The 25,948-nt window shown below is 34.9% G+C and overlaps 1 protein-coding gene across 1 annotated transcript in view; it reads right to left on the bottom strand.

The window, feature by feature from the left end:
* Window positions 1–25,948, bottom strand: part of LOC149796828 (uncharacterized) — a 275,249-nt gene that overhangs the window by 135,276 nt on the left and 114,025 nt on the right. Inside the window, exon 21 of the mRNA XM_089960653.1 lies at window positions 4,841–4,926. Within this exon, the coding sequence (XP_089816779.1) occupies window positions 4,841–4,926 (86 nt within the window). The remainder of the gene's footprint in view (window positions 1–4,840; window positions 4,927–25,948) is intronic.

Here is a 25,948-nt window from a genome sequence, read left to right as displayed (position 1 = left end):
TTCTTACCCTAAAATGAATAGGGATCTTTTGTGTCTCAAATGCAATCATCAATAGTCTGGTCAGTGCCAGTGATAAAAAAACAAACATAATATCAAGCAGAAACTATTTTTTGTTCTTACTGTCAATGTGATCTTGACCTTTTTATCATCTGACCCCCAATTCAATAGGTGTCTTTCTCATCTGAAATGCCAGCAATTTACAATGTTTGGTCAAGATACCTGATATACAACTAATGTTATTGTGTGAAAACCATATTCCTTTTTTCAGTCCCTGTTACCTTGACCTGTGACCTCTGACACTTAAAGTCAATAGGTTTACTTGCCCTGCAAGCAACCAACAGAGTCTGGTAATGGTAGATGATGGAGAACTTGATTTATTTTCTTGAAACTAAGAGGGAAGAGATTGGTGGATATCATAAAATAATAGAAAGAGTGTTATGTCAGGTATATAAGAAGTTAATGTCTTTTACTTTTTAATCAATTACTTTTAAAGATTCTGAAAAGGACTAATGTTTCGTATCTTTTAGACCACAATCCAAATAAGGCAAATCAAAACAGGCCGAAAAATGTGGGTACCACCTCTTCAATGTAATCATAGTATCCCTTTGAAAAGGACTTCTAAGTCAAATAAAATGGGTAGTAGTAGTACCTCTCTAAGGTAATCATGACGTCCTTTTGGCAAGAACCTTTTTGTCCATAAAACCTGATGTATGTTTAAAGTTTCATACCCTAAATAGGAAAACATATAGGATGAAGAACCTAAACAAAAAGCTTTTATTAAAAGTTTAACTTTGAATAAATGGCACAGAATGAGACAGAGAAAAGATATGGAAGATACCAAACATAATGTTGACAAAATTATCTCCAATCTGCCACAATAAGACTAACCATAAAATGTATCATGTGGTTTCCAAGAGTTTGTCACATGTCAAGAATTAATTGTGCCAGTACTGAGCACATAGAACTTAGATTATCTTACGAATTTGGTTCTTGGTGTGGCACAGAAACTTAAGTAGGTTTTTTAGTGCCATGGCAACTGGAGTAAAGCTCCTTACTCAAGGATGCACAATGGTAGCTGACCAAGGCAGATCTGTTAGGCTTCGAACCCACAGAATTTCAGTCATTTGACTGACAGATTAACCTCTGAGCAACAGCAGCTCCTGCCTCCATTACTTGCCTCTTATAACACTGGAAGGAGTATATCAGGCCAATTCTTCATCGCTGAGCCTAGAGCTCTAGGGTGTGTGTGTTATATTGTAGGATTATTTTTTAGCAAGCAAACCTTTAGTTCAAAGTGGAAGCAAATCTGCTTCTAGTACTAACAAGCATGGGCCAGAATAAAGTTGATGCTGATTCACAGTCATTTTAAATTTTTACATTCAGAAATATGCAACATTTTTTTTATAAAATTTTGTAAATAGTGACTATAATAAAGCAATACAGGCTAAAGCAACACAAATGGCTCACATGGCTGAAACTTGACTCCACCGATAATGGCTGAATGGGATTCCAGTCCACTGTAGGTCAACATTCTAGTCCATTTGACATCCACAATCCAACCACTCCATCCTCCAGATACAGATGATTGGAACCACTTACAGCTAGACTGACCAAGTAATTTGAGTGCCTTGCAGTTTGTATTTAAATCTGACTTTGTGCTACTGAGTTCCCTGTGTCAAACACTAGGCTATCACTTAAGGAATTAACTGGAAATGTCCTCATGAATGGCCTTTAATAATAATGATCACCCCTCTTTACAACGTGCTCTAACCACAAATAAAGAAACTGAACTCTTCAAAATGTATTCCCAAAGTAATGTGGTTTGATGCTAGCTGACATGTTCATTATTTTTAAGAAAGGGCAACTTAAGAAACTATTTCACTTTGGATGAATAAAAGATGATGGATTGTAACATACTACCTTTAATAGTTTCATGATGGCATCTTAACAGAAATTATGATTTGGAACTAACAGCTGCCTCGCTTGGCAATCTGCATTAAGAGGTTAGTGTTAGGACTGGTCGGTCTGGTGTCAGGATAATGTGACTGGGTGGGACATCATGATACATGTCTGTGGCATGATGCCCCAGTGCTAGACATTACTATAAACTGCCACACTGCAGTCATCATAGCGATATGACTGAAAAATTGTTAAAGCTACGTTAAAAATCCAAATCACACACACACACACACACACTAAAATTTCACCAATCTATGAGGTATCACATACATCTTAAGCTAAAACATTAACACTAAAAAATGTATTAAAATGTGGAATAAGCTCAAGCAGTATTAACTGTTTCTTTTCGTCTTTAAATGTGAATTATGTACCATATATGCTCACTTATAAGCCAAGTCTAATTAAAAATAACACAGACCCTGACCTGCTGTCACATAATGGGCTAGCGTATCCAGGTAAATGTTGCTTGTTCTACCAATTACAGTGTACTCTCAACAAAACTTGATCTGATGATGAATTATATGACAGCAGAACTGAATCTGTGCAATTTGCAGTTGACTCAACTTTTAAGCAAGTATACATAGTAACAGCGCCAGAAAAATATGTCCACAAACATTCACTGAGAGTTTTAATGAAGACTCGGAGCATTGTTAATAATTGTTAAAAAAATGTTTGTAAAAAATAATATAATTTTTTTAAAAGTGCTTTAAATACCCCAGATTTCATGTTGTGTGATAGACACTTTGGGCGCATTACATCCAAACCCTGCTAACAATGTGTATTGAAGAAAGGTCAAAACATGCTTCAAAGAATGTAACAATTTATGTGTGCCATACTGGCTGGCTTGGTAGGTTGTTGGCCTTGTATAGGCAGTACTGGACCTTTCTCCATTTCTTAAAAATATCTTGAAGGAATATATGTACATGATAAAAGCCACCAGTCACAACAAGCAGAGATGACTAGAAGGATCATGTTGCATCATGCAGTACAAACAAGTTACACACAGAGGATCATATGAATCATGTGGTACAAGGTTACACAATTATACCAATATGACGCCATACTGATGCATAAGTATCGAAGTCAGGTTCTAATGTAACATTCATTGATAAAATTTTACAGGTGGTTATATTATAAATGTCAAATACTGCAAACAGCATGACCAAGTTGAAATACAGCATGGCCAGACAATAGAAAATAAGTGAATTCCTAATTATGTGTTCTGAATACTTAATAGTGATCTTGGCTCAAATATTCCAATCATCTGCTTGTTTTTATGAGGGGTGACTGAAGAAGGGAAAGTTACATTTTCAAGATGCTTGTCTAATTGGACAAGTGGCAAGTAAATCCAATTCAATATTATTTATGGTGTTGGATGGGTAAAATTGATGCAGGACAAGTATAAATTCCAAGTGGCATTTCCTGCAGGAGGAGCTACCTAAAAATAAATTCTGAGCTCTGGTAATGACACTGCCAGTTTACAGACTGAAGGACTCTGATGCTGCAAACTACAAGTTGCTCAATGTAGGGCATCCATTTCTTAAAATACATGCCAAGATAAACATGCCATACCTGCCAAAAAGCATGGCATATCATTTTTATAAAACTTTCAAACAGTCTTTTTTTAAATACTGCCCCTGCTGGAACATTAAACCCGTCTCACAATTTGCTAACAAAGATGATAAAATCAATTTATAATCATTGCAGCTAAAGAGAAGATATATTTATGATATACTTAGACCTTGCTCCATATACTGTAGTTACAAAAGAAGGTACCTGAACAAAATTTCCCCATGGACATTGTCTTCCAACAGTATATGTCATCAATAAGGATGTATACGGTTATATCACACAATTTTTAACATTGAAATGTGACCAAAATAATCCATGAATTGTGAATAAAATTATTATTCAACAAAGCATCTGGTGTTCTGACACCTCTTGCAATATAACAGTTTTAACCTTACTAGAAGAAGTGCAAACCAAATGTTTTAGTCCCAATGTGAGGCAGACTACAAGTCATTAAAAAACATAACTCCATTGCCTTGAGCACTATTATTAGAGAAAGCCACTTACATCAATGAAAACAATAGCTCAGCATGTACAATGCCATCGACTAACATGACCTGCATAAAAGCTCATGCCATAAACAAGAAATTCAAGCACTAAACATTTACAAAGTGACCTATCACTTGAAAAATCACTTTTGAGTAACCATTTTTCAAGCACAGAAGAGGCAAAAATGGTTACTGTGATGTCTGCACTGGAGAAAGTAAGATCCACACTTCTTGCAAATCTTTAACTTGTTTCACTGTCTTTGGGTTTATTTGTAAAAAAATTAAAAAATTAAAAAAATGAAGAATAAAGGCATTTATGACATTCAGATCAAAGATTAGAATTATTTTCATATTAGGTGTAGCATTAGGCAGGCAGCAGGGGGAGTCAATAATCTCTGTATTGCTTTAGGACAAATTTTCTGCACAATTTTTGTTTTGCTACTATGTTTGGGACAAGAAACAATTTTTTTCCTTTCCAAAACTGTATGGAAATCATGGTGATTTCTAAATCAGAGTATGTCATAAACAGGTTATTGCATGTACGTAATCTGGTATCTTGGATGAACTTTGTTATCTTGACATAACCAAGTCCTAAACTTATTGGCCACAGTTCAAAAAAATTCATACTGTCTACACAGTAGTCATTAACATGCAGCAGTTGCCTATAAACATACCTGCAGTAACCTACAAACATAACAGCAGTAACCTATAAACATATCTGCAGTAACCTAAAAACATACCTGCAGTAACCTATAAACATATCTGCAGTAACCTATAAACATAACAGCAGTAATAATACAAGCAATTGATTTGGTAAGCCTAACCTGTGTTCTTGTCCATCTTTAGACGTCAAGTCTGGCATTGCCGGGAAATCCCGCTTCAATAGCTGACCTGTCAACTTCAACAAAGCCTGCAAAAACAATTATGAGCTTATTCATAAATATAGTTATGCTTTTATTACTTGACATATTTGTCTCTCTTTTAAATATTTATCTTATAAATATTTCTTTGACTTCTTCTTCAGGATGCATAGACTATTATGTGCCTCCCTTTACCAACACCCTTCTGGTACTTTAACTAAAAGTTCTGCAGCCTACCATGATTTAAAAGGCATGATCAAAGCAGTTAACATATAAAAACTATGAGCTATGTCAAACTCAGATCACATAAACCTGATCTAAGGGGTCAAATTAGTCTACATATAAATACAATTAGCTAATGCTGACTCAGATCACACATACATGATCAAAAAGGAATGATCAAAGCAGTTAACATATAAAAACTATGAGCTGTACCAAACTCAGATCACACATACATGATCTAAGAGACATCATCAAAGCAGTCAACATATAAAAAACAATGATCTATGGCAAACTCAGATCACATATCTAAGAGACATCATCAAAGCAGTTAACATATAAAAACTATGAGCTAAATTCAGATCACAAAAACCTGATCTAAGGGGTCAAATCAGTCTACATATAAACAGAATTAGCTATTGCAAACTCAGATCACACATACATGATCTAAGAGGTATGATCAAATAAGTCAACGTTTAACAACAATGAGTTCTGGGAAATGCAGATCACATACACATGATCTAAGAGGTATGATCAAATCAGTCCATGTATCAAAACAATGAGCTATGGGAAATGCAGATCACATACACATGATCTAAGAGGTATGATCAAATCAATGTAGCAAAACAATGAGATATGGGAAATGCAGATCACAAACACATGATATAAGAGGTATGATCAAATCAGTCTACAAATCAAAATAATTAGGTATGGCATATTCAGATCACATATAGCACAGTATTATCTGTAATTTCCAACCCTCTATTTTTGATACACCATCAATCCATAAAAATTCAAAATTGTTTTTGCTTCTCAAACTTTTGGGACAGAGAAATGTTTTCTCATTAAAATTTTGCACATTTTGGGGACATAGCACTATTTTCTGATTACAATTTGACATATTTTTGGGACAGGACTGTTTACTCATTGAAATTTGCATACTTCTAGGACAGACAAATGCTTCTTGATTGAAACTTGCTTATCCTTCCAACAGGACTGTTTTCTCATTGAAATGTTTCACATTTTTGGGACTGACTAACTTTTATTCATTTTAATTGTTGCATATTCACTGTACATGTATTCTTACGTATATCTATAGTGTGTGATTAAATTTTGTCCATGGCTGCAGATTTTACTTTAAGCTAATGTTCATTTGAAAATATCAGATTTATATAGCTATTTTCTGTCCATGATTGGAAGTTGAAAAAAAGAGGTAGATATAGGTTTTTTGACTTCATAATATTCTAGAAACAATCTGAAAGAATCTTCTGTTTAGAAATGATGCATCTAGGGAATTCCAGAATATTCTACTATGTCATATACAGAGAAGCTTTCTAAACAAGTATTCATTCCTGCCATGAGATCAGTCTGTGGGATTATTTCAGTAGCATTCAGATATAATTTGAGAGGAATCAATAACTCAAATATTCATCAGAATTACTAAGGTGCTCATCACTACTTGAATTAATACACACTACTAAATTGGATTTTTGAGGACTCATTCAAAGACACTCGGGATCATACATCATTGTGGCATATCAGGACATTCAAGACTATTGGAAATCATTTAGAACATTCTATACGTTTGGGTTTGTAATAGAATATTTAGGATTATTTAGGATTAATTCACAATACTATAAGTGTGTTTTGAATTTTTATTTTGTATTTATTGAGGGAAATAAATTCTTTATTAATTTGACTTAAACTGCTGGTTCACTTTTTCCATTAATTATTTTTTGATCTTGAGTAGTAACAGTCATTTGTAAAATGAGGCTACTTCCATGGCTCAGCATGGCATATCTACCCACGCTTTTTTTGTACATATTATCCTCCACCACCCAAACACCAACCCACTCCTGACCACGACCCAGGGTCAAAACCAAAATTCATTACATTTTTTGTGAGTCCTCCATGCTGTGCTGTACGGCTGCATGTTTAAAGTTTGACAACGACAAAAATATTCAAAAATATTACTGGAATTTATTTTATATTTAACCTTTGACCTCCTCCCCAGGGCCACAAGGTAAAAAATGCCCCCAAACTATATCATCTCTCACAGTTGGTTATTGCAAATGGCAACCTCTAAACAAAGTTGGGGGGTCTAAAGCGCTAACCATTACGGACCATTGCCATCTCACCTCTGTCTGCATGTGTTCGAGTCTCAAGTGCATCAAATGTGGGCATGTGAGAAAGCTTGCCAGTAGCTTCTTGTGGGTCAGTGGTTCTTCCCAGGGTTTTCCAGGTTCTTCCTCCACCATTTAGATTGGCAGCCATGCATAACCTACCTGTGCTAAAATATAGTCTTCAACCCTACAACAACAACAAGAACAACAACAAGCACAGTGATTTACCAGACAGAGTTATCAACAACCAGACAAAGGAAGAATGTGTCACAATTTCCTCCACTAAAGCATGGGGGAAAAAAAAAATGTATGAAAAAATATCAATGGTTGGTTGGTTTTTGACAGCACTTTCAGCATGTTATTGGCTATTATCATTCTGAGAATATTGGAGCTAAGTGTCTATCTCAAGAAGACACCATGACAAGCCAACCTGAGCTGACCAGTATCAATCCCACAATCGGAGGATTATGGGTTTGACACTATACCAACTGAGTTACCATGGCTCCAAAGAAGGAATACACATTACAGACAATATGGTACTCAATACATATAAATGTGAATCTATTTTCAGGGTATTAATTTCTGTGGTTTTGCAAACATTGGTAGTTTCATTATCAAGTGTATCATACTGTATTGTCTCAACCAATTGATTATTATTTGTTGTTTCCTTAAAACTGTGGTATTTAGCAACAATGAAACACATCAACAAACATTATGACTTAATGAATATAACCTACCAGTAGTTCACAGTAAATCCTGTACTGAGACTTGGACATGAAACAAAGTACCAGTATGCAAATTTCCATTACTTTCAAACTTTTGAACAAATGAGAAAATATTTATACAACAAAAAAAATAAATTACAAGTTGAATGAAATATGCCTTCACATTGAAAGGTTCAGCCTAATTAGTGGCTGGCTGACAGATGGAAAGCAATAGATCCAAGATAAATATAAACTGGAATCTAATTATAGAGTTGAGAAAGATCCTCTGCAAGCAGGTATCCTGGAAAAAACTATTAAAGGCAGGAGAACAGTAAACTCGGCAATGTGTCAAGTAAATAAACTTCAGCTGAGAACTTTCAGGAGTCTGTGAAGCAGCTGACGGAATGAAACCAGGAAAAGTTTTGAATCTGGCCAAACCACGTATTTCTTCTAGAGTCCATCAGATGTGTAAAGTAAAAATTGTTGTATTTATATATGTATGTACTGGATTTAAGTACACGTCAGCAAAATCCTGGTCATATATTGATGTATAATGATCACAGCTTGATTTGACTAAGGTGTATATTTTGAAGTTATATGTCTTGCAGTACCTCCTGATACCTATTTATCTATACAACCTGCTGCCTAGGTAATTATGCAAGCAGGCAGGCAGGCAGGCAGACAGACAGATGGACAGGTGGGTGGGTGGATGGATGGACAGACAGATAGATAGAAAGACAAACTGACAGATAGATGGGTAGGTAGATACAATGATAGAGGAAAGAATATGGTTAGTGAGAGTGGACTTGTAAAAGGTATTTTTGGAATATTTGCCTCACGCATTGACTATCTGTAGTGAAATTAATCAACCCCTGCAATTTATCAAATACTAACTGGATTATTTGTCATTGTTCATCAGATAAATTGATTCCGATCATAATAGTGTCCAATACATACAACTGCTTTTGGCATCACTTTGGCAAGCTTACACGAGCAAACTACTTGAGATCAATGAATATGGATTTCTGGCATCCCAATAGATGTCCACATTTTACACAGCAAGATTGTGTATAAGTATAATCAATGGACAAAAGCCATTAAATGTATAGTAATCAATACAAATAACACAATCTTGCATACTGCTCTGACTACACTGTTTACAAAAGCCAAGTCAATCCAAAGCATGAATATTAGACTGTGTACCCATTACTGCAATGAAATCTGATTTTCAATGCAATAAAAAATATCAAATAATCAGACTCATCTGGATGTGAGAACTCTGTCAGGCTGCTCTTTTGTTTGGATCATTAATGATGATATTTAAAACTTTGAAATTAGTAGCAATAAGACATGAATTTGATTAACTAAGTGTTGGGTGCAAAGGAACCAATTAAAATTTCATCAAATCTTGCTGGTAATATGTAAAAATGGCAAATATCAAGTCTTAAAAAGGTGAAATTCTTATCATTAGTCCTTATCAGATACATCTCCCCCCCCCCGACTTTTGTTTTTATTCCAAGTCAGTGTACACACAAATAGCATATATTCTCGCTTGCAAGTCCAACTGTAAACTGCACAGACCCAGATCTGATGTCTCGTAATATGCCAGCAGATCTGGGTCTATGTAGTTTTTCAAGACTAATCAGCTTAACAAACAACACAGACCCTGATGTGTCAGCATAATATGCAATGGCAGATCAGGGTTTATGTTCTTTGCAGTGGGACCTGACTTATATGCGAGTACATGCCATATATTGGTTACTAATGAATAAATAGTACATAACTTTTCTTTGACAGAATTCGGGCAACTGCATTTCTGTTTATATTAACCTGACATGCATTCAAAAACCATCAGAATAAATAACTGTTGACTACACCTATGATGAAAACATTGAATCATCCTATATTATATTAGACTCCAGCTTCAGTGTTTCATGGTAAAGCAACGAAAATGCAAACACGATGAAGGTGCCGTAAGTTTAAAGCTTGAGCAACTACCTCTTTGTCATGAAGACTATCAGTGAGGGAACACCGAAAAAAAAGATGTCTACAATCACCTTTCATAAGTCGTCACTTGTACAGTTGTACACCTGTACACTTGTACACTTGTACACTATATCACAATAAAAGTCTTCAACATGAATAGAAGGTATTATTTTAATTATAATGCATCAATATACTGTATATACTCGCTTAGGAGTCCAACTGCAAACTGTACAGTCCCAGATCTGTTTCGCACAATGCACCCGCAGATCTGGGCCTGTGCAGTTTGTTAGTATTAGTCAGCAGAACAACACAGACCCTGATCTGCTGGCACATTATGCTATGACAGATCAAAATCTTTGTTGTTTGCAGTCTGACTCAACTTATAAGCAAGGATATACAGTATTTCAATTAACTGTTCAATTTAGTTTTTAGGATGCAAGTAAGAAAAATATTGATTATTGCATGTCTAGAAATACATAAATGCAAGAGATAAAATATTCTGAACAAAACTTCACCTACTAGTTAACACAAGTATATACATTCAGTGTGTTGGCATGTCTGCATTCATTTCTTTTCAATATCTTTATTTTCCATGATTTCTCAGATGTGTTCTATGCTCATGCAGAAATAAATATCAAATAATCGATTGTAAAGTCTGGCCCTGAATTCCTGTTTAATCACATGTCTGTCTGTGGAGAATGCAAAGACGAGTAGATAATCTAGCCTAGTTTCAACATGGCACTGTATGATTTATTTGGTGCTAAAGATACATTGATTTGTGGTGTTAGTGAATTTGTGCTAAAAAGCAACCAAATATCCTTGGCATATATGAAATAAATTATAATAAAGATTGATATTTACAGGATATTTTTATGACTCAGAGAACTTTGCCACTATAGTTTCATCTCCTGCTATTTTAATTGTAGCCATTATCGTGATAAGTATCTAGCACAATTTTGTGAGCATACATGTACTAATTTTTTTTTACCGCACCAGTTAAAGTCACAACCCTGCTACTTGTCATGTACAGTCTGTATCTCCATCTCCCTAAAATTGCATGATTTGACATCGTACTCAATGCTGATGACTACATCATTCCAAATTACAAAAGTCTGCATGGACGGAACAAGGCATGGTTTTAAATTTGTATGGTATGAAGAGATTCAATAATTCTCAGCTAGGCTGGGTAATAATGGCACACTTCATAGAATTCATTTTATTGTGCAGAAACAAAATAGGCAAAGATATGGGCAGACTCATGTATGGACAGTCAGCTGGGTGGACATGGTACCATAATATGCTCTGCATTATGGTGGACATAGAAAACAAATTAGGATCAATCATGATGACCAACTTTAATATGCAAACAGCAAGAAAGACATGAGTAATTAATTTATGACTTTTGTTGCCTGATGTTAAGCAAGCTCCTACATACTATTCAGTCCCAAGGCAATGAGAGAAAGTGCTTTGCACACCAAAACGCGACAGCTGAACTGGGCTGGGCTGGGTATTATTCAAACCCTTCATCTTTGGGTTGTCCATCTTGCACTCAACAAATGAGCCAATGCAGATCGCTAATAATGTCAAAACAATTAAGTTTTCTACTATAATTAATTATCCTGTTATATACATGTACTACAATTAAGTTCTATATGCTTTTCTATATGCTTACCCTGTTGTATAATACAATTCTGTTTTTCTACTACAATTGATTACCCTGTTATGTGCTACAATTAAGTTCTATATGATTTTCTATCATAATTGATTACCTTTTATAGACTATATTTCTATTAAGTTTTTCTACTACAATTGATGACCCTGTTATATACTGCAATTCTATTGTTTTTCTACTACAATTGATTAACCTGTTATATGCTACAATTAAGTTCTATATGCTTTTCTATCATAATTGATTACCTTTTATATACTATAATTCTATTAAGTTTTCTACTACAAATGATTACCCTGTTACATGCTGCAATTCTATTGTTTTTCTACTAAAATTGATTACCCTGTTAAATACTGCAATTTTATTATGTTTTTCTACAAAAATTGTTTACCTTGTTGAATATTAAAACAGAGCACAGTAATGATTAATGAGGAAGAATTGATATGCCTGTTTACTTTCTAAGCACCAGTCTGGACATGGTACCATAATATGCTCTGCATTATGGTGGACATCGAAAACAAATTAGGATCAATCATGATGACCAACTTTAATATGCAAACAGCAAGAAAGACATGAGTAATTAATGTATGACCTTTGTTGCCTGATGTTAATGGAAGCTTCTCCAGACTATTCAGTCCTAAGGCAATGAGAGAAAGTGCTTTGCACACCAAAACACGACAGCTGAACTGGGCTGGGCTGGGCTGGGTATGATTCAAACCCTTCATCTTTGGGTAGAGAGTCTTGCACTCAACAACTGAGCCAATGCAGATTGCTAATAATGTCTAAACAATTAAGTTTTCTACTATAATTAATTATCCTGTTATATACATGTACTACAATTAACTTCTATATGCTTACCCTGTTGAATACTACAATTCGATGTTTTTCTACTACAACTGATTACCCTGTTCTATGTTACAATTAAGTTCTATATGCTTTTCTATCATAATTGATTACCTTTTATATACTACAATTCTATTAAGTTTTTCTACTACAATTAATGACCCTGTTATATACTGCAATGCTATTATGTTTTTCTAATAAAATGTATTACCCTGTTATATACTATGATTCTATTATGTTCTTCTATAAAAACTGTGTACCCTGTTGTATATTAAAACAGATCACAGTAATGATTAATGAGGAAGAATTAATATGCCTGTTCACTGTCTAAGCACCAGTCAATAAATTGATACTAAAGTTAAAATCTAAAGTCATTGTTGTTGTTGTAGGGTTTAACGCCATTTTTCAGCACACAATAGGCTATACATGGTGGCCAGTATTAATGGTGGAGGAAGAACCCGGGAAAACCCGGGAAAGAACCACCGACCCATGAGAAGCTACTGACAAACTTTCACACATACCCACATTGGTTGAATCCGAGACTCGAACCCACGCAGACAGAGGTGAGATGGCAGTGATCCATGTCACAGAATTAGGCAAAGAAATAACTTGGTTTTGTCTTAAAACAATTTGACTATTTCTCGTTGTACATGCATACAACGTTATCTAGGGTGAATGTGTTTTTCCAGGTAAGCGACTGTATTAACATGTACCTAGCCAAAGAGATTACTTGTGACGAGGTATCATGACTAACATGATATGCACAGTTATTCTACCCTGACTTGTACTCACTCTCCTATGGATTTAAGTAAGACCAATTTCTAAAACCACACTGGTCGTTTTTTGATCACGTCAAGGAGTATACACTCTCCATTGTTCTCCAACCATAGGGGTAAGTGTTAAATTTACATTTTATTTGATATGTGAAGCTTATTCAGTTTGTAATGTCTTATCGTGTAATAATGTGTTTATTACAACAAAGATTTAAAATATTATCATATATCTGGAGATTATACAGAAACTATTATTATGTCCAATTTGTTTTTATTGTAGCTGATTCTGACTGTGTTTGTAGCTGATTCTGACTGTTATTGTAGCTGACTGTGTTCGTAGCTGACTGTGCTTGTAGCTGACTGTGTTTGTAGCTGACTGTGTTTGAAGCTGATTCTGACTGTTATTGTAGCTGATTGTGACTGTCGCTGTGATTGTGTCTATGAAATGTGATTGTCAATGTGACTGTGAATATGACTAGAGTGGTCTGAAGCTGTCCGAAGCCATCTAAAGTTGCTTAGAGCTATCTGGAGTTTCCAGAACATTTAATGCTACGTGTTGTCGATACGTATGTATGTATGTACGTATGTCTGTGCCACGGACATAGACGTGGCAAAATTGAAAAAGTCCTGTATGCTGTCTGTACGTGTAATGTATGACTGTACTCGTAGTGGATTCATAAAGGGTATGAGCAGTTGATAAGAGTGTGGACCAACCCAAGGAATTGTGCGACTGTACAAGGGGTCTAGCAGCATACGTTTGGATCAATTGTTGTTCCATTGCATTTTTGTTTATATTCATAAAATTATTTTGAATCTTCGTTATGTTCATAAGATTATTTTGAATCTTAGTTGTGTTCTTAAGATTATTTTGAATCTTAATATAATTTATGTTTGAGATTATGTGAATCTCTTATTGTGTAAAAATACTGTTTGAGGCGTATGTGCAGTCCATGAGGGTTCTTGGATCTGTACTTCGTTTTGATTTAATATTTTTTTGTTAATTTTCGATGTGTGAATGTTGTGAAGAGTGATTTGAGTAAATCGTATGTTGAGAGCATGAGAGAATCATTGCATTTTTACATCATATATTTATCTTTATTAATTCATTCATAAATTCCATCTTTCTCACATTGTGTTTGTCTTGTTCATTTAGTCCAAAAACCCACTCTGTTGCAATTCTGCAAAAATCCATAACGGAGAGCGCTTTAGACCACTCGGCCACTCAGGGCCCCCCAAAATCTAAAGTAAATGGTCTGGTTAAATGTTAAGTAAAGGAAACCAATAATTTGACTCCACTACCAAGTGTGCACATGTTTAAGCATACTATAAATGAAACTGCAAATAGCTCAGAGCCTGATCTACTGCTGAACACTGCACCATGAGATTACAGTCTTATTTGTTACAATGCACCATGAGATTACAGTCTTATTTGTTAGACAATTTACCATGAGATCACAGTCTTAATTGTTACAATGCACCATGAGATCACACAATCTTCATTGCTACAATGCACCATGAGATCACACAGTCTTAATTGTTACAATGCACCATGAGATCACAGTCTTAACTGTTACAATGCACCATGAGATCACAGTCTTAATTGTTACAATGCACCATGAGATCACACAGTCTTAATTGTTACAATGCAAATGGGATCACACAGTCTTAATTGTTGGACAATGCACCATGAGATCACAGTCTTAATTGTTAGACAATGCACCATGAGATCACACAGTCTTCTGTTGGACAATGCACCTTGAGATTACAGTCTTGACTGTTCATTCTATGTATCATTTTATGTTGACTACTCCAATGATATGTGACTGTAGAGCTGGGTCTACAGCGTTCACAGTATGACTTAGGGCTTAATGTACGGGACTTGTAAATTTCCAACCACGGAAGTCAATTCTCCAAAAATGAAATATTTAAAGGAACCTCTGCCAGCATTGTGAAGTGGAATCTTTGGATGATTCTAGATTTTCTTAAAGCAAATTTAGATTTTGCTTCTCTTGTAAGAACATGCATTGAGGATCAAAAACATGTGCTTGCCTGTAACAAGTGCAATAATCTGAAACAAAAATGTCTTAACATCTCTGTTGGATATGATACAAACACTGATACAGATACAATACTATTACTGCATTGTGTACTTACGATAAATATAGAAATATTTGAAGTCTTGGTTATAGAATGGACACACATACAAAGAGAGAGAGGGGCATTTTACAAATATATTTTTAGAGTATAATGCATCTACTTGAAGTCAGCATCCACCATTTTGATGATGATAATGATGATGATGCAAAAGTGTTTATATATATAGACACACACATACACTCATTACATGCATGTCTAGAATTTATGTAGGGGCCTCACAAAAGAGATACTGTTCTCTGTTTTATCATTCATATTCTGACTTTTAACTATCTGATTATGATGGACTATATATATTATGTAATATTTCTTTTTCAAAATGACATTCTTTTATTGTATATGGGGTTCAGAATGAAGCCATTGGAACGGGGGAGGGGGAGAAATACAGTTGTGACCCCTGGCGTCAAAACCTACAAACCACTCACATCCCCACCCTAAATCTACATGTACACTTCTTGGGCAAATTTGGATATGCAAATGACTTTGGCATTGGGGTCTATTCTGACCCTTTAGGACTTATTCCCTGGGTCATAACATAGAAACTATTGAGATTCCCACCCTACAACCACACATACACTTATTGCACATGAAAAGACAGATCTGTCCATGTAGCTGACATTGGCCCAGGATCTATCCTTAACCACAAAGGACTTGACCCCTGGGTCATAACTTAGAAACTATCGAAACAGGGTCATAATTTGGAAATTATCAGAACAGGGCCATAACTTGGAAACAATCAAGACTCTAACATACAATTGTACATACAATCACTGAGCATGAAAAGACACATTTACATGAGCAACTGATATTAGCCCTTAGGTGTATCCCTACCTCTAGAATTTAGTCCCTTGGTCATAACTTTTCAGATCCTATAACCAGATATACACTTACTGGTTGTTGTTGTTGTAGGGTTTAACGCCATTTTTCACCACACAGCAGGCTATACATGGCAGCCAGTATTAATGGTGGAGGAAGAACCCAGGAAAACCCCGGAAAGAACCACCGACCCACAAGAAGCTACTGGAAAGCTTTCTCACATACCCACATTGGTTGAATCCGAGACTCAAACCCACGCAGACAGAGGTGAAATGGCAGTGATCCGTAATGGAGAGCACTTTAGACCACTCGGCCACTCAGGGCCCTTACACTTACTGGTAATGAAACTACTGTTCTTCATATTTAATTTGAATTCTGTGATTGATCTTTATCTATAAAATAGGGTGGGAGTTTGGGACTACCTAACTTCTTTCTTTAGGTAAACAACATATAACATAGCTAGTATTTGTCTATGATTGTAGGTTATGTAGGTAAGATTATTATTTGGATCTGAGTTCAGGACACTGTTATTCCCCTTGCGAAAAACCTGGTTTGTCTGATATTTTACATGTTCTTTATAAATATTTAGTAATAGATATGATCTTGTTTACAACTTAGAATGTTCTGGAAATGAACTTTTGACCTTTATCCTGGTTCTGTTATTATCTTAGTTCTTTATATAAATGTAGTGATAACAGAATTACTCATTCCATATATTAACATCAGTCTTAGCAGAATCAATCTTAGTTTTGTTTAGTTTTAATTTTAGAGGGGTTATTTAAATTACTCACTGGACCTAATAAGTGATCTTTGATATTTTAGGACGAAATTACTATTTTGGAATAATTGCGAATTCATTCAAGGACATTTTGGATTATATCATTGTGAGACATCAATAATGTCGACAAATCACCACATTCCAGGCTACTGGCACAGAAGCACATTCAAGATTGGAATTCATTTGGAACACTGTACTTTTAGGACTATTTGGGATTTAATTCAAAATACTATTTCTTTTTCAAGTTTCATTTTTGTATTCTAGGGAAATAAATTATTTGTTGGATTTTATAAAACTTGTTAGTTTTCACCCTTTTCTGTTACTTAATTTAAGACCACTTTAACACTACTAATTAAGATATGCATCTAAAACTGTCCCCTGGGTCTATTTGTACTCTCCTGGACCTGATCCTAGAGGCAGAGATTTTGTGGGTGGGTGGTAAGACAAAGCAGGGAGGCTAGGGATATGTGTTTTACAAGCACCCTAGCTTTTACTGTTATTCCTGTAATTTTTAAATTTAACATTTTTAGTTTGGTTTCAATAGTCTCAAAGTGTTGTTTCAATTGCTGTAAGTGATGAGACATCACCAAGTCTTTGTGATTTCCATGACAAAATTAGTGATTACATATCATCAAGTCACTGTGATGACCATGACAAAATTAGTGATGACATATCAAGTCACTGTGATGCCCGTGATAAAATTAGTGATGACATATCAAGTCACTGTGATGACCATGACAAAATTAGCGATGACATACCAAGTCACTGTGATGTCCATGATAAAATTAGTGATGACATATCATCAAGTCACTGTGATGTCCATGATAAAATTAGTGATGACATATCATCAAGTCACTGTGATGTCCGTGATAAAATTAGTGATGACATATCATCAAGTCACTGTGATTTCCATGACAACATTAGTGATGACATATCAAGTCACTGTGATGTCCATGATAAAATTAGTGATGACATATCATCAAGTCACTGTGATGACCATGACAAAATTAGTGATGACATATCAAGTCACTATGATGTCCGTGATAAAATTAGTGATGACATATCATCAAGTCACTGTGATGACCATGACAAAATTAGTGATTACATATCAAGTCACTGTGTTGTCCGTGACAAAATTAGTGATTACATATTATCAAGTCACTGTGATGTCCATGACAAAATTAGTGATGGCATATCAAGTCACTGTGATGTCCGTGATAAACTTAGTGACGACATATCAAGTCACTGTGATGTCCATGACAAAATTAGTGATTACATATCATCAAGTCATTGTGATGACCATGACAAAATTAGTGATGGCATATCATCAAGTCATTGTGATGACCATGACAAAATTAGTGATGACATATCATCAAGTCACTGTGATGACCATGACAAAATTAGTGATGACATATCAAGTCACTGTGATGTCCGTGACAAAATTAGTGATTACATATCATCAAGTCATTGTGATGACCATAACAAAATTAGTGATGACATATCATCAAGTCATTGTGATGACCATGACAAAATTAGTGATGACATATCATCAAGTCGCTGTGATGACCATGACAAAATTAGTGATGACATATCAAGTCACTGTGATGTCTGTGACAAAATTAGTGATGACATATCATCAAGTCATTGTGACACTGTGATGTCCATTCCAAATTAGTGATGACATATTATCCATTGTGATGTCCATGACAAAATTAGTAATGACCATGACAAAATTAGTGATGACATATCTTCAAGTCATTGTGATTTCCATGACAAAACAACAACCACAAGCGTGAGGGCCTCTATATATATCCAAAGATTTTTCTACCATGGGTCATGTGTCCTTTACACTGCAGTTATATACCTGAATAAACCTGAATAAACTTAAAGGAATTCATAAGTCTTGACTTTTAAGGACAAGTGTCCTTTATATGTACCCATAGGTATCCAGTATAGCAGGTTTAAATATGTACTGTAGTTCTAATCAATGGCCATGATTTATAGACAACTGACAAATGAAAGTCCAATTAAAGCATCTTTGTCTTTACTTAGCAAAATTTACTTATTTTCTTGTACCAGAAGTACTTATTGAGTGATCTATTTTCAGATACCAGAAGGACTTTCAAATCATTTGTAATAACTTTCCTGTGTCTTGTTGTTGTTTCTTTCTTTAACTGGAAGGAAAGAAAATGTTCATCTAAGGGTATATAAACCACTGACAGAGGAAAGAAAAAGAATATAAAAGATAAATAAGGATAGGTTTAGTGCCTCAAAATCCAACATCCTAATCAGTTTTTTTAGATATACAAAGAGAGTTCAAGAAGTTTAAACATTGTATATATGGCCTGGGCATGTATTCCAGTTATGGCCCTATCTGCCATCACTGGCACTGAAGAGTGACACTTGAACTTATTTTTTTCTGCCGAGTTTACACTAATAAAACTGTCACTGTAAATCTATCATATATTCAGAAGTGCTTTAATGAAATACACTAACGGAAAGAAAATGTGTTTAATCAAGGCTTGAAAAATCCATCAGATATTTTCTACTTTATCATATGATGAAAGGGAGAATGACCAAAGAATTCTAAATATATTTCATTCTACTGCCCTATTCTGTTGTTTTTTATCGTGTCATAAATTATACAATCTTACAACTGTGCTCATTCCAAATGAAATTTATTAAATAAGTAAAATAATTTTATTCGTTTGTTCATATCTGCTTCATAAATTTAAGTTCCGCTTTGCAGACATGTGACAGAACCAAGACATCTGATCAGCAGATTTAAAAAATTTTGATTTGCTTTTAAATTTTTTGGCCATTCTCACCTTTTATCTCCCTTCTACCAAAGGTCAATTAAGTTTTAATCAAAGACTAACATACATGATGGTCCACCTTTGATCCCTTTATTACTTACAAGACATCAATAATATCCTTCCTTTGGCCTTAAACTCTCAAAATTGTGTCAACAAGGTCATCATTTTACAGCCATTTTGTGCCACTTCTTAATCTAATCAATTCTTAATCTAATCTCGCATGCATCACTGCATAACCATAAACAGTTTTCAATAATTTTGGTGACTTTTGTGGACTGGACTAATTTTGATGTTTTTTATGGCCATCAAAAGGCTCTTCTACTGTGAAAATGATCTTGCAAATGCCTTTAAAAAATGGTCTTGCATGTGCATATAAGACAAACTTGTTAATCAAAAAAATTATTTTCTGGTGAAACAAAAAGTCTATGCCTGTTACAACAATTGTAATATTTTAATTGAAAATAAGAATTACTAAAAGTAGTGCCTGAAATGCAATGATGTCTATGTATCAAAACTGTAAACGTAACAGGAATACCGTATATACTCGCTTATCAGCCAAGTCAAACTGCAAAACAACAAAGATCATGATCTGCCATAACATATTGTGCCTGCAGATCAGGGTCTAGTTACCTTGTTCTACTGATCACTCCAAACAAACTCCACAGATCCAGCTCTGCCAGCACATTTTGTGATTGGAGATCTAGGTCTGTGCAGTTAAGTTAGTATATATTGTACCACAAATTACTGAGCATGCCCTTGCGTATTGTTTTTCTTTATAAAATTTGATTGATTATGACAAAGTACAAATGGCAGTGATATTATAGACTCCAAATATGTTAATAAATACAAGAAGCAAAAAAAAGTCAGTCATTTATTTAAATTGTATCATAATCAGCAGAAAGGTTCCTAAATACATGTATACTGAAATTTTCTGTGCTGCAACAAATACAAACTGGGTTTTTTAATGCATGTCATGAAGTCTCTGGGGAATACTGCTATGGCTAAAACACATATACATTCTTTTTATTCTTAAAAATGTCTCATGGTATATTCTTTTTATTCTTAAAAAAATGGTTTTAAATGTCTCATGTGGTATAACTTATATATCTACCAAATATACAGCCATAATAGAACCACGATTGTATGTGTTTTCCAAGAGAATCTCAGTGTTACTAATCTCCCATTACACTTGATAAGCAGTCACTACACTTGATAAGCAGTCACTACACCTGATAAACTACACTTGATAAGCAGTCACTAAACTTGATAAGCAGTCACTACACTTGATAAGCAGTCACTACACTTGATAAGCAGTCACTACACTTGATAAGCAGTGATCATGTAATTCTACACCACAAATATGCTCAAATTTCATCACTGTGTGCAAAATAAAAGAAAGAAACTAATCAAAATTCTGAATGAATTTTGATTTTTAAAGTATTTAGAAAAATAGAGGATTGTAGGTACTAATGACAACCCACATTTAACCATTAGTTGTGTTTACTATTAAAAAAGTGACTGTCACCCAACATGCAGCATGCAGACTCTCATGCCTCACAATGTTGACGTCATATATGAAACTGCCACATTGTAGATATTGCAACAAAACAACTGAAAAATTGTTAAAGCTATGTTAAAAATCTGAATCACATACACATACACACACACACACATACTAAACGCTTCAAGTACTGTGTAAAACTGGCTGAATTAGATGCACAAGTCAATTTTGGAAATTTTGTTATTATTACTTTTTATTTTACCCTGGGAGGAAAAGACTAAGTGCTAGGGTCAGCAATGAAAATAGGGATGGTCAGCCAACTGGAAACACATATTTGGGGAAAGAGCCAAACAGAAATATCCATTGTTAACAATTTAATTTTGATACGAATTAAAAACATTACTCATCAGGTTGATATAGTAAATATTCTGATACTATTTTATATAAGCTACATTACTATAGGGGGCCCTGAGTGGCCGAATGGTCTAAAGTGCTCACCGTCACGGAACACTGCCATCTCACCTCTGTCTGCGTGAGTTTGAGTCTCGGATTCAGCTAATGTGGTTAGGTGAGAAAGCTTGCCAGTAGCTTCTCATTGGTCGGGGTTTCCCGGGTTCTTCCTCCACCATTAATACTGGCCGCCATGTATAGCCTATCTTGTGCTGAAAAATGGCATTAAACCCTACAACAACAACAACATTACTATACCACTGAAAAACATACTTATTGACAGAACATTTGATTAGTAACATTTTAAAGAAACATCATTTCATGGTTTATACAACCATGCAATTTCTAAGTCACTGTAGATCCCATAAAGGAACCCTATGTACATGTCTACACAGTACGTCTTTCTGCATTTTTATATATTTGTGTCACTATGTACATGTACATAGCAGTAGAAACAATATCACAAATATCCTATGAATGTTCTACCTTTATTGACAGATGTATTCAACAAAAACATACTGAATCCTGTCATAATAAACAGTAAAAGACAACTGCAAATGAAACGATCACAAGTTGAGTGAGGTACCATATAGAAACGATAATTGCATTCTGCTGTTTAGTATAGGGGAAAGGACTTTATAATCATTTCAATTAATTAGCATAATTTCGATTAATGGTGACACTAGATTTACACCATAGATACATTCCTAAAGTTATGGTGTAAATCAAAACTAACTGTGCTCTCTCTGTGAATGATGACATATGTGCATGTATATACATGATACATGGAAATCACAGCACATGGTGCCAGTGAAAGTATAAAACATTAGCACCGTGGCACAAATTTAATGTTTTTTATTCATTATGATGTTAATATGAAAGCGTGAAAATCGAATTGGCGTATAGCAAGCGTCCTCCGCATTGCAAACTGTGTACATGTTAAGTGATTTTAGAAAATGTTGCTGCTTTAGGAAAATGACTGAATAAATCCCTACAATTCTAAGTCTAATCAAGTATAGTATACAGCAAAATACCTTAACGGGGAACCTCTCAGGCATCCCACTCCATTGCTTCCATAATTTAACATATCCTTAAAACTTTACAAAGCATGCAAATTCCTCAATAAATGTAAATTGATTTTACTAAACACGTTTTACTTTAGTACATGCACTTTCTTTAAGACATAATGTTTGATAAAATTCCATTCAATTTGCAATCTGAAATCTCTAGTCTCCATACATAATACATCAGTATCAATAACATAATATACAGAAAAGAAACGTATAAATGACTGCAAATGAGTCTTCTTCAATATGAATGGCCTTTTATAAACAATTTTAACGAAAAGCCGCTAAAAGAAAATGATGCTCTATTTACTGAAGTAAAACAAGATAAGACCATTTCTTATATTTCATTAAGTTTTGAAACTATCTCCACTATTCTTGAGTGACAAGATTTTCAGAGTACCTGCTCTGACAGCTATATTGGATTTCTGATACTATTCATTTAGGTCAGACTGGACTCAATTATAGACATCTGGTAAAAATCACATGCCAATACTAACATCCATACAGGAGAATTAGAGACAAGATTTTTCAATATCTGCAGACCATAATTTTCATTCTGGATCAACTAGGAATTATAAATCTGGTGAAACCCCATGTCAGATTAGCACCATTCTAATTTAGGACCAACATGACATTATAAGAAGTCTACGGTGAAAACCCCAACTTACTGTTTTGGAAAAGTGATAATAGATTTGTGTGGTTAAAACTCAATACTTAAATGAACAGGATTCTAGAAGACGGGGTCATAGTAAGATTTTTTTCAAGATGGTCATCGTCGAAGCCATACTGGAAATCAAGTTGATCCAATTTTCATCAAGAACCAACAAACATTCATTCCAGATAAAAGTAGCAAGACTGTCAAGATGGACACTTTTGTGGCCATATTGGATATCTAAGTGGCATCATTTTCATTTAGAACCAACATTATAAGTCTTCTCGCGAAAATTCCCCGTCAATAAGACTTTCCATTCAAGAGGTATAGTTACAACAAGATTTTCACGATGGCTGCTGGGATGGCCATATTGGATTTCAGATCTGCATCATTTGTATTCAGGACCATCTATATATTATAAGAAGTCAATCAATGAAAACCCCAAGTTAATATAACAATCCACTGAGGAGGAGTAAAGAAAACAAGAATGCTAGAAATCAGATCACCATCATTTTTATGAAGCACCAGCTAAAAACCAGAAAAAGTCTTGTGGTGAAAACCTCATTTCAATACGACTTTAAGTTCATGAGTAGTGGTGATAACAAGGTTTCTTAAATATGGCTGCTGTGAAAGCGATAATGAATGTCAGACTGGCACAGTTTCATTTAGGATCAACTAAAAAGTCTTTTAGTGAAAACCCAATGTTGATAAGACCACCCATTCAGGAGAAGTTGCTATAACAAGATACAAGATTTTCATGATGACTGCTGTGGCAGTCACACTGGATGTCCATGCTGCAACATCTTCATTTATGACCAACTAGACAATTAGATAAACATGTGTGAAAGGTTTCATGACAACCCTCTAAGACTAGAAGGAGTAGCAATAACAAACTTGTGCTAATGGATGGATGACCGACCATCCATGAAGCTATTTCGGTCTGTGACTAGTAAAGCTAAAACTGCTACTTAATGAAGTCCTGCCTTGACTGAACTTTATGTATGATGGTTCTTACATCAGACAGAATGAATACACAAACACTAACTTAAACACTTCAGTTTCAAAAATATTAATTGATATTGCAAAAGATCAATATTATAAAAAATAGACCTATCAAACAAAAGCTCTGATAGGCTAGGATGATTTCTTGCTACATCAATGACCATTGATCAAAAAGTAATCAAGTCATTGTACGAAGGGCAACAAGTAATCAAGTGGTTGTATGAAGGGCAACAAGTAATCAGGTGGTTGTATGAAGGGCAACAAGTAATCAAGTGGTTGTACAAAGGGCAACAAGTAATCAAGTGGCTGTATGAAAGGCAACAAGCAATCAAGTGGTTGTACGAAGGGCAACAAGTAATCAAGTGGTTGTACAAAGGGCAACAAGTAGTCAAGTGGCTGTATGAAAGGCAACAAGCAATCAAGTGGTTGTACGAAGGGCAACAAGTAATCAAGTGGTTGTACGAAGGGCAACAAGTAATCAAGTGGCTGTATGAAAGGCAACAAGCAATCTCAGCTGATGGTGATTTATCAGTGGTTTGTCTGATTTGATATTTTATGGCAATGCAAAACAAGATCACTTTGTGTCAAGGAAATAAAACATCTCACAAATTTGCAAAGCATCATGAGTATACAATATTTTAGTATACAAAATGACACCACTTCTGTCTACTCTAATACACAGTGATTTACTTTGTTTCTAACTCTCAATCAATGGGCTAATGTATATACCTGCAATTATAAGGGCTGAGGACAAACCCCTTTTATAAAATGTAATGTGTTTAGTTTGTTAATAAAGGAAATTCCATATGAGGAAATATGATTCTCACTAATTACTATATCTGATATAAATCATAATATTTTCAATCAGAAATCTGTCTGTCTGTCTGTGTTTTAGATTTTGAATGTACCTTTAAAAAAGTTTCAGTCATATCACTACGATGTCTGCAGTGTGGCAGTTTATAGTGATGTCTAGCACTAAGGCATCATGCCACAGACATGTAGCATGATCTCACCCAGTCATATTATCCTGACACCAGGCCGACCAGTCCTAACACTAACCTCTTAATGCTGAGTGCCAAACGAGGCCACTGTTAATACCATTTTTATAAGTCTTTGGTATGACTCGGCTGGGGTTCGAACCTGTGACCTCCTGCATGGATGCTCTAACCACTTAGGCCAAAGGAGCTGTAGGTGTGTGTGTGTGTGGGTGTGTGCACAAGCATTCACATGTTCTGCATGTATGTATCGCTTATGAGTTGCAAGAGGGAGATCAAGTTTTGTTAACTACTGAGTCACAAACTCAAAACATGCAAGTCCATTTGCTGGGTGACCGACAAAACTAAGGTTTTTCAAACATCATCATTTTGATATATCAATTTTTCTTTATCATTTCCTTGGACAAAATTTTTAAAAAACAGCCTCAGATTTTAACTGATGCATTGCGAATTGATGATAAGGTCTACTGGAGTAAACTGCCTTGCCCAGGGACACATGTGATGGTAGCTGACTTGGGTGGGTC

Source organism: Sinohyriopsis cumingii, chromosome 6 (genome assembly GCF_028554795.1).
Source record: "Sinohyriopsis cumingii isolate HCF-2022 chromosome 6, ASM2855479v2, whole genome shotgun sequence".
Lineage (NCBI taxonomy): Eukaryota > Metazoa > Mollusca > Bivalvia > Unionida > Unionidae > Sinohyriopsis > Sinohyriopsis cumingii.
The sequence above is the reverse complement of the archived record's forward strand: the minus strand, read 5'-3'. Positions and strand labels throughout refer to the sequence as shown.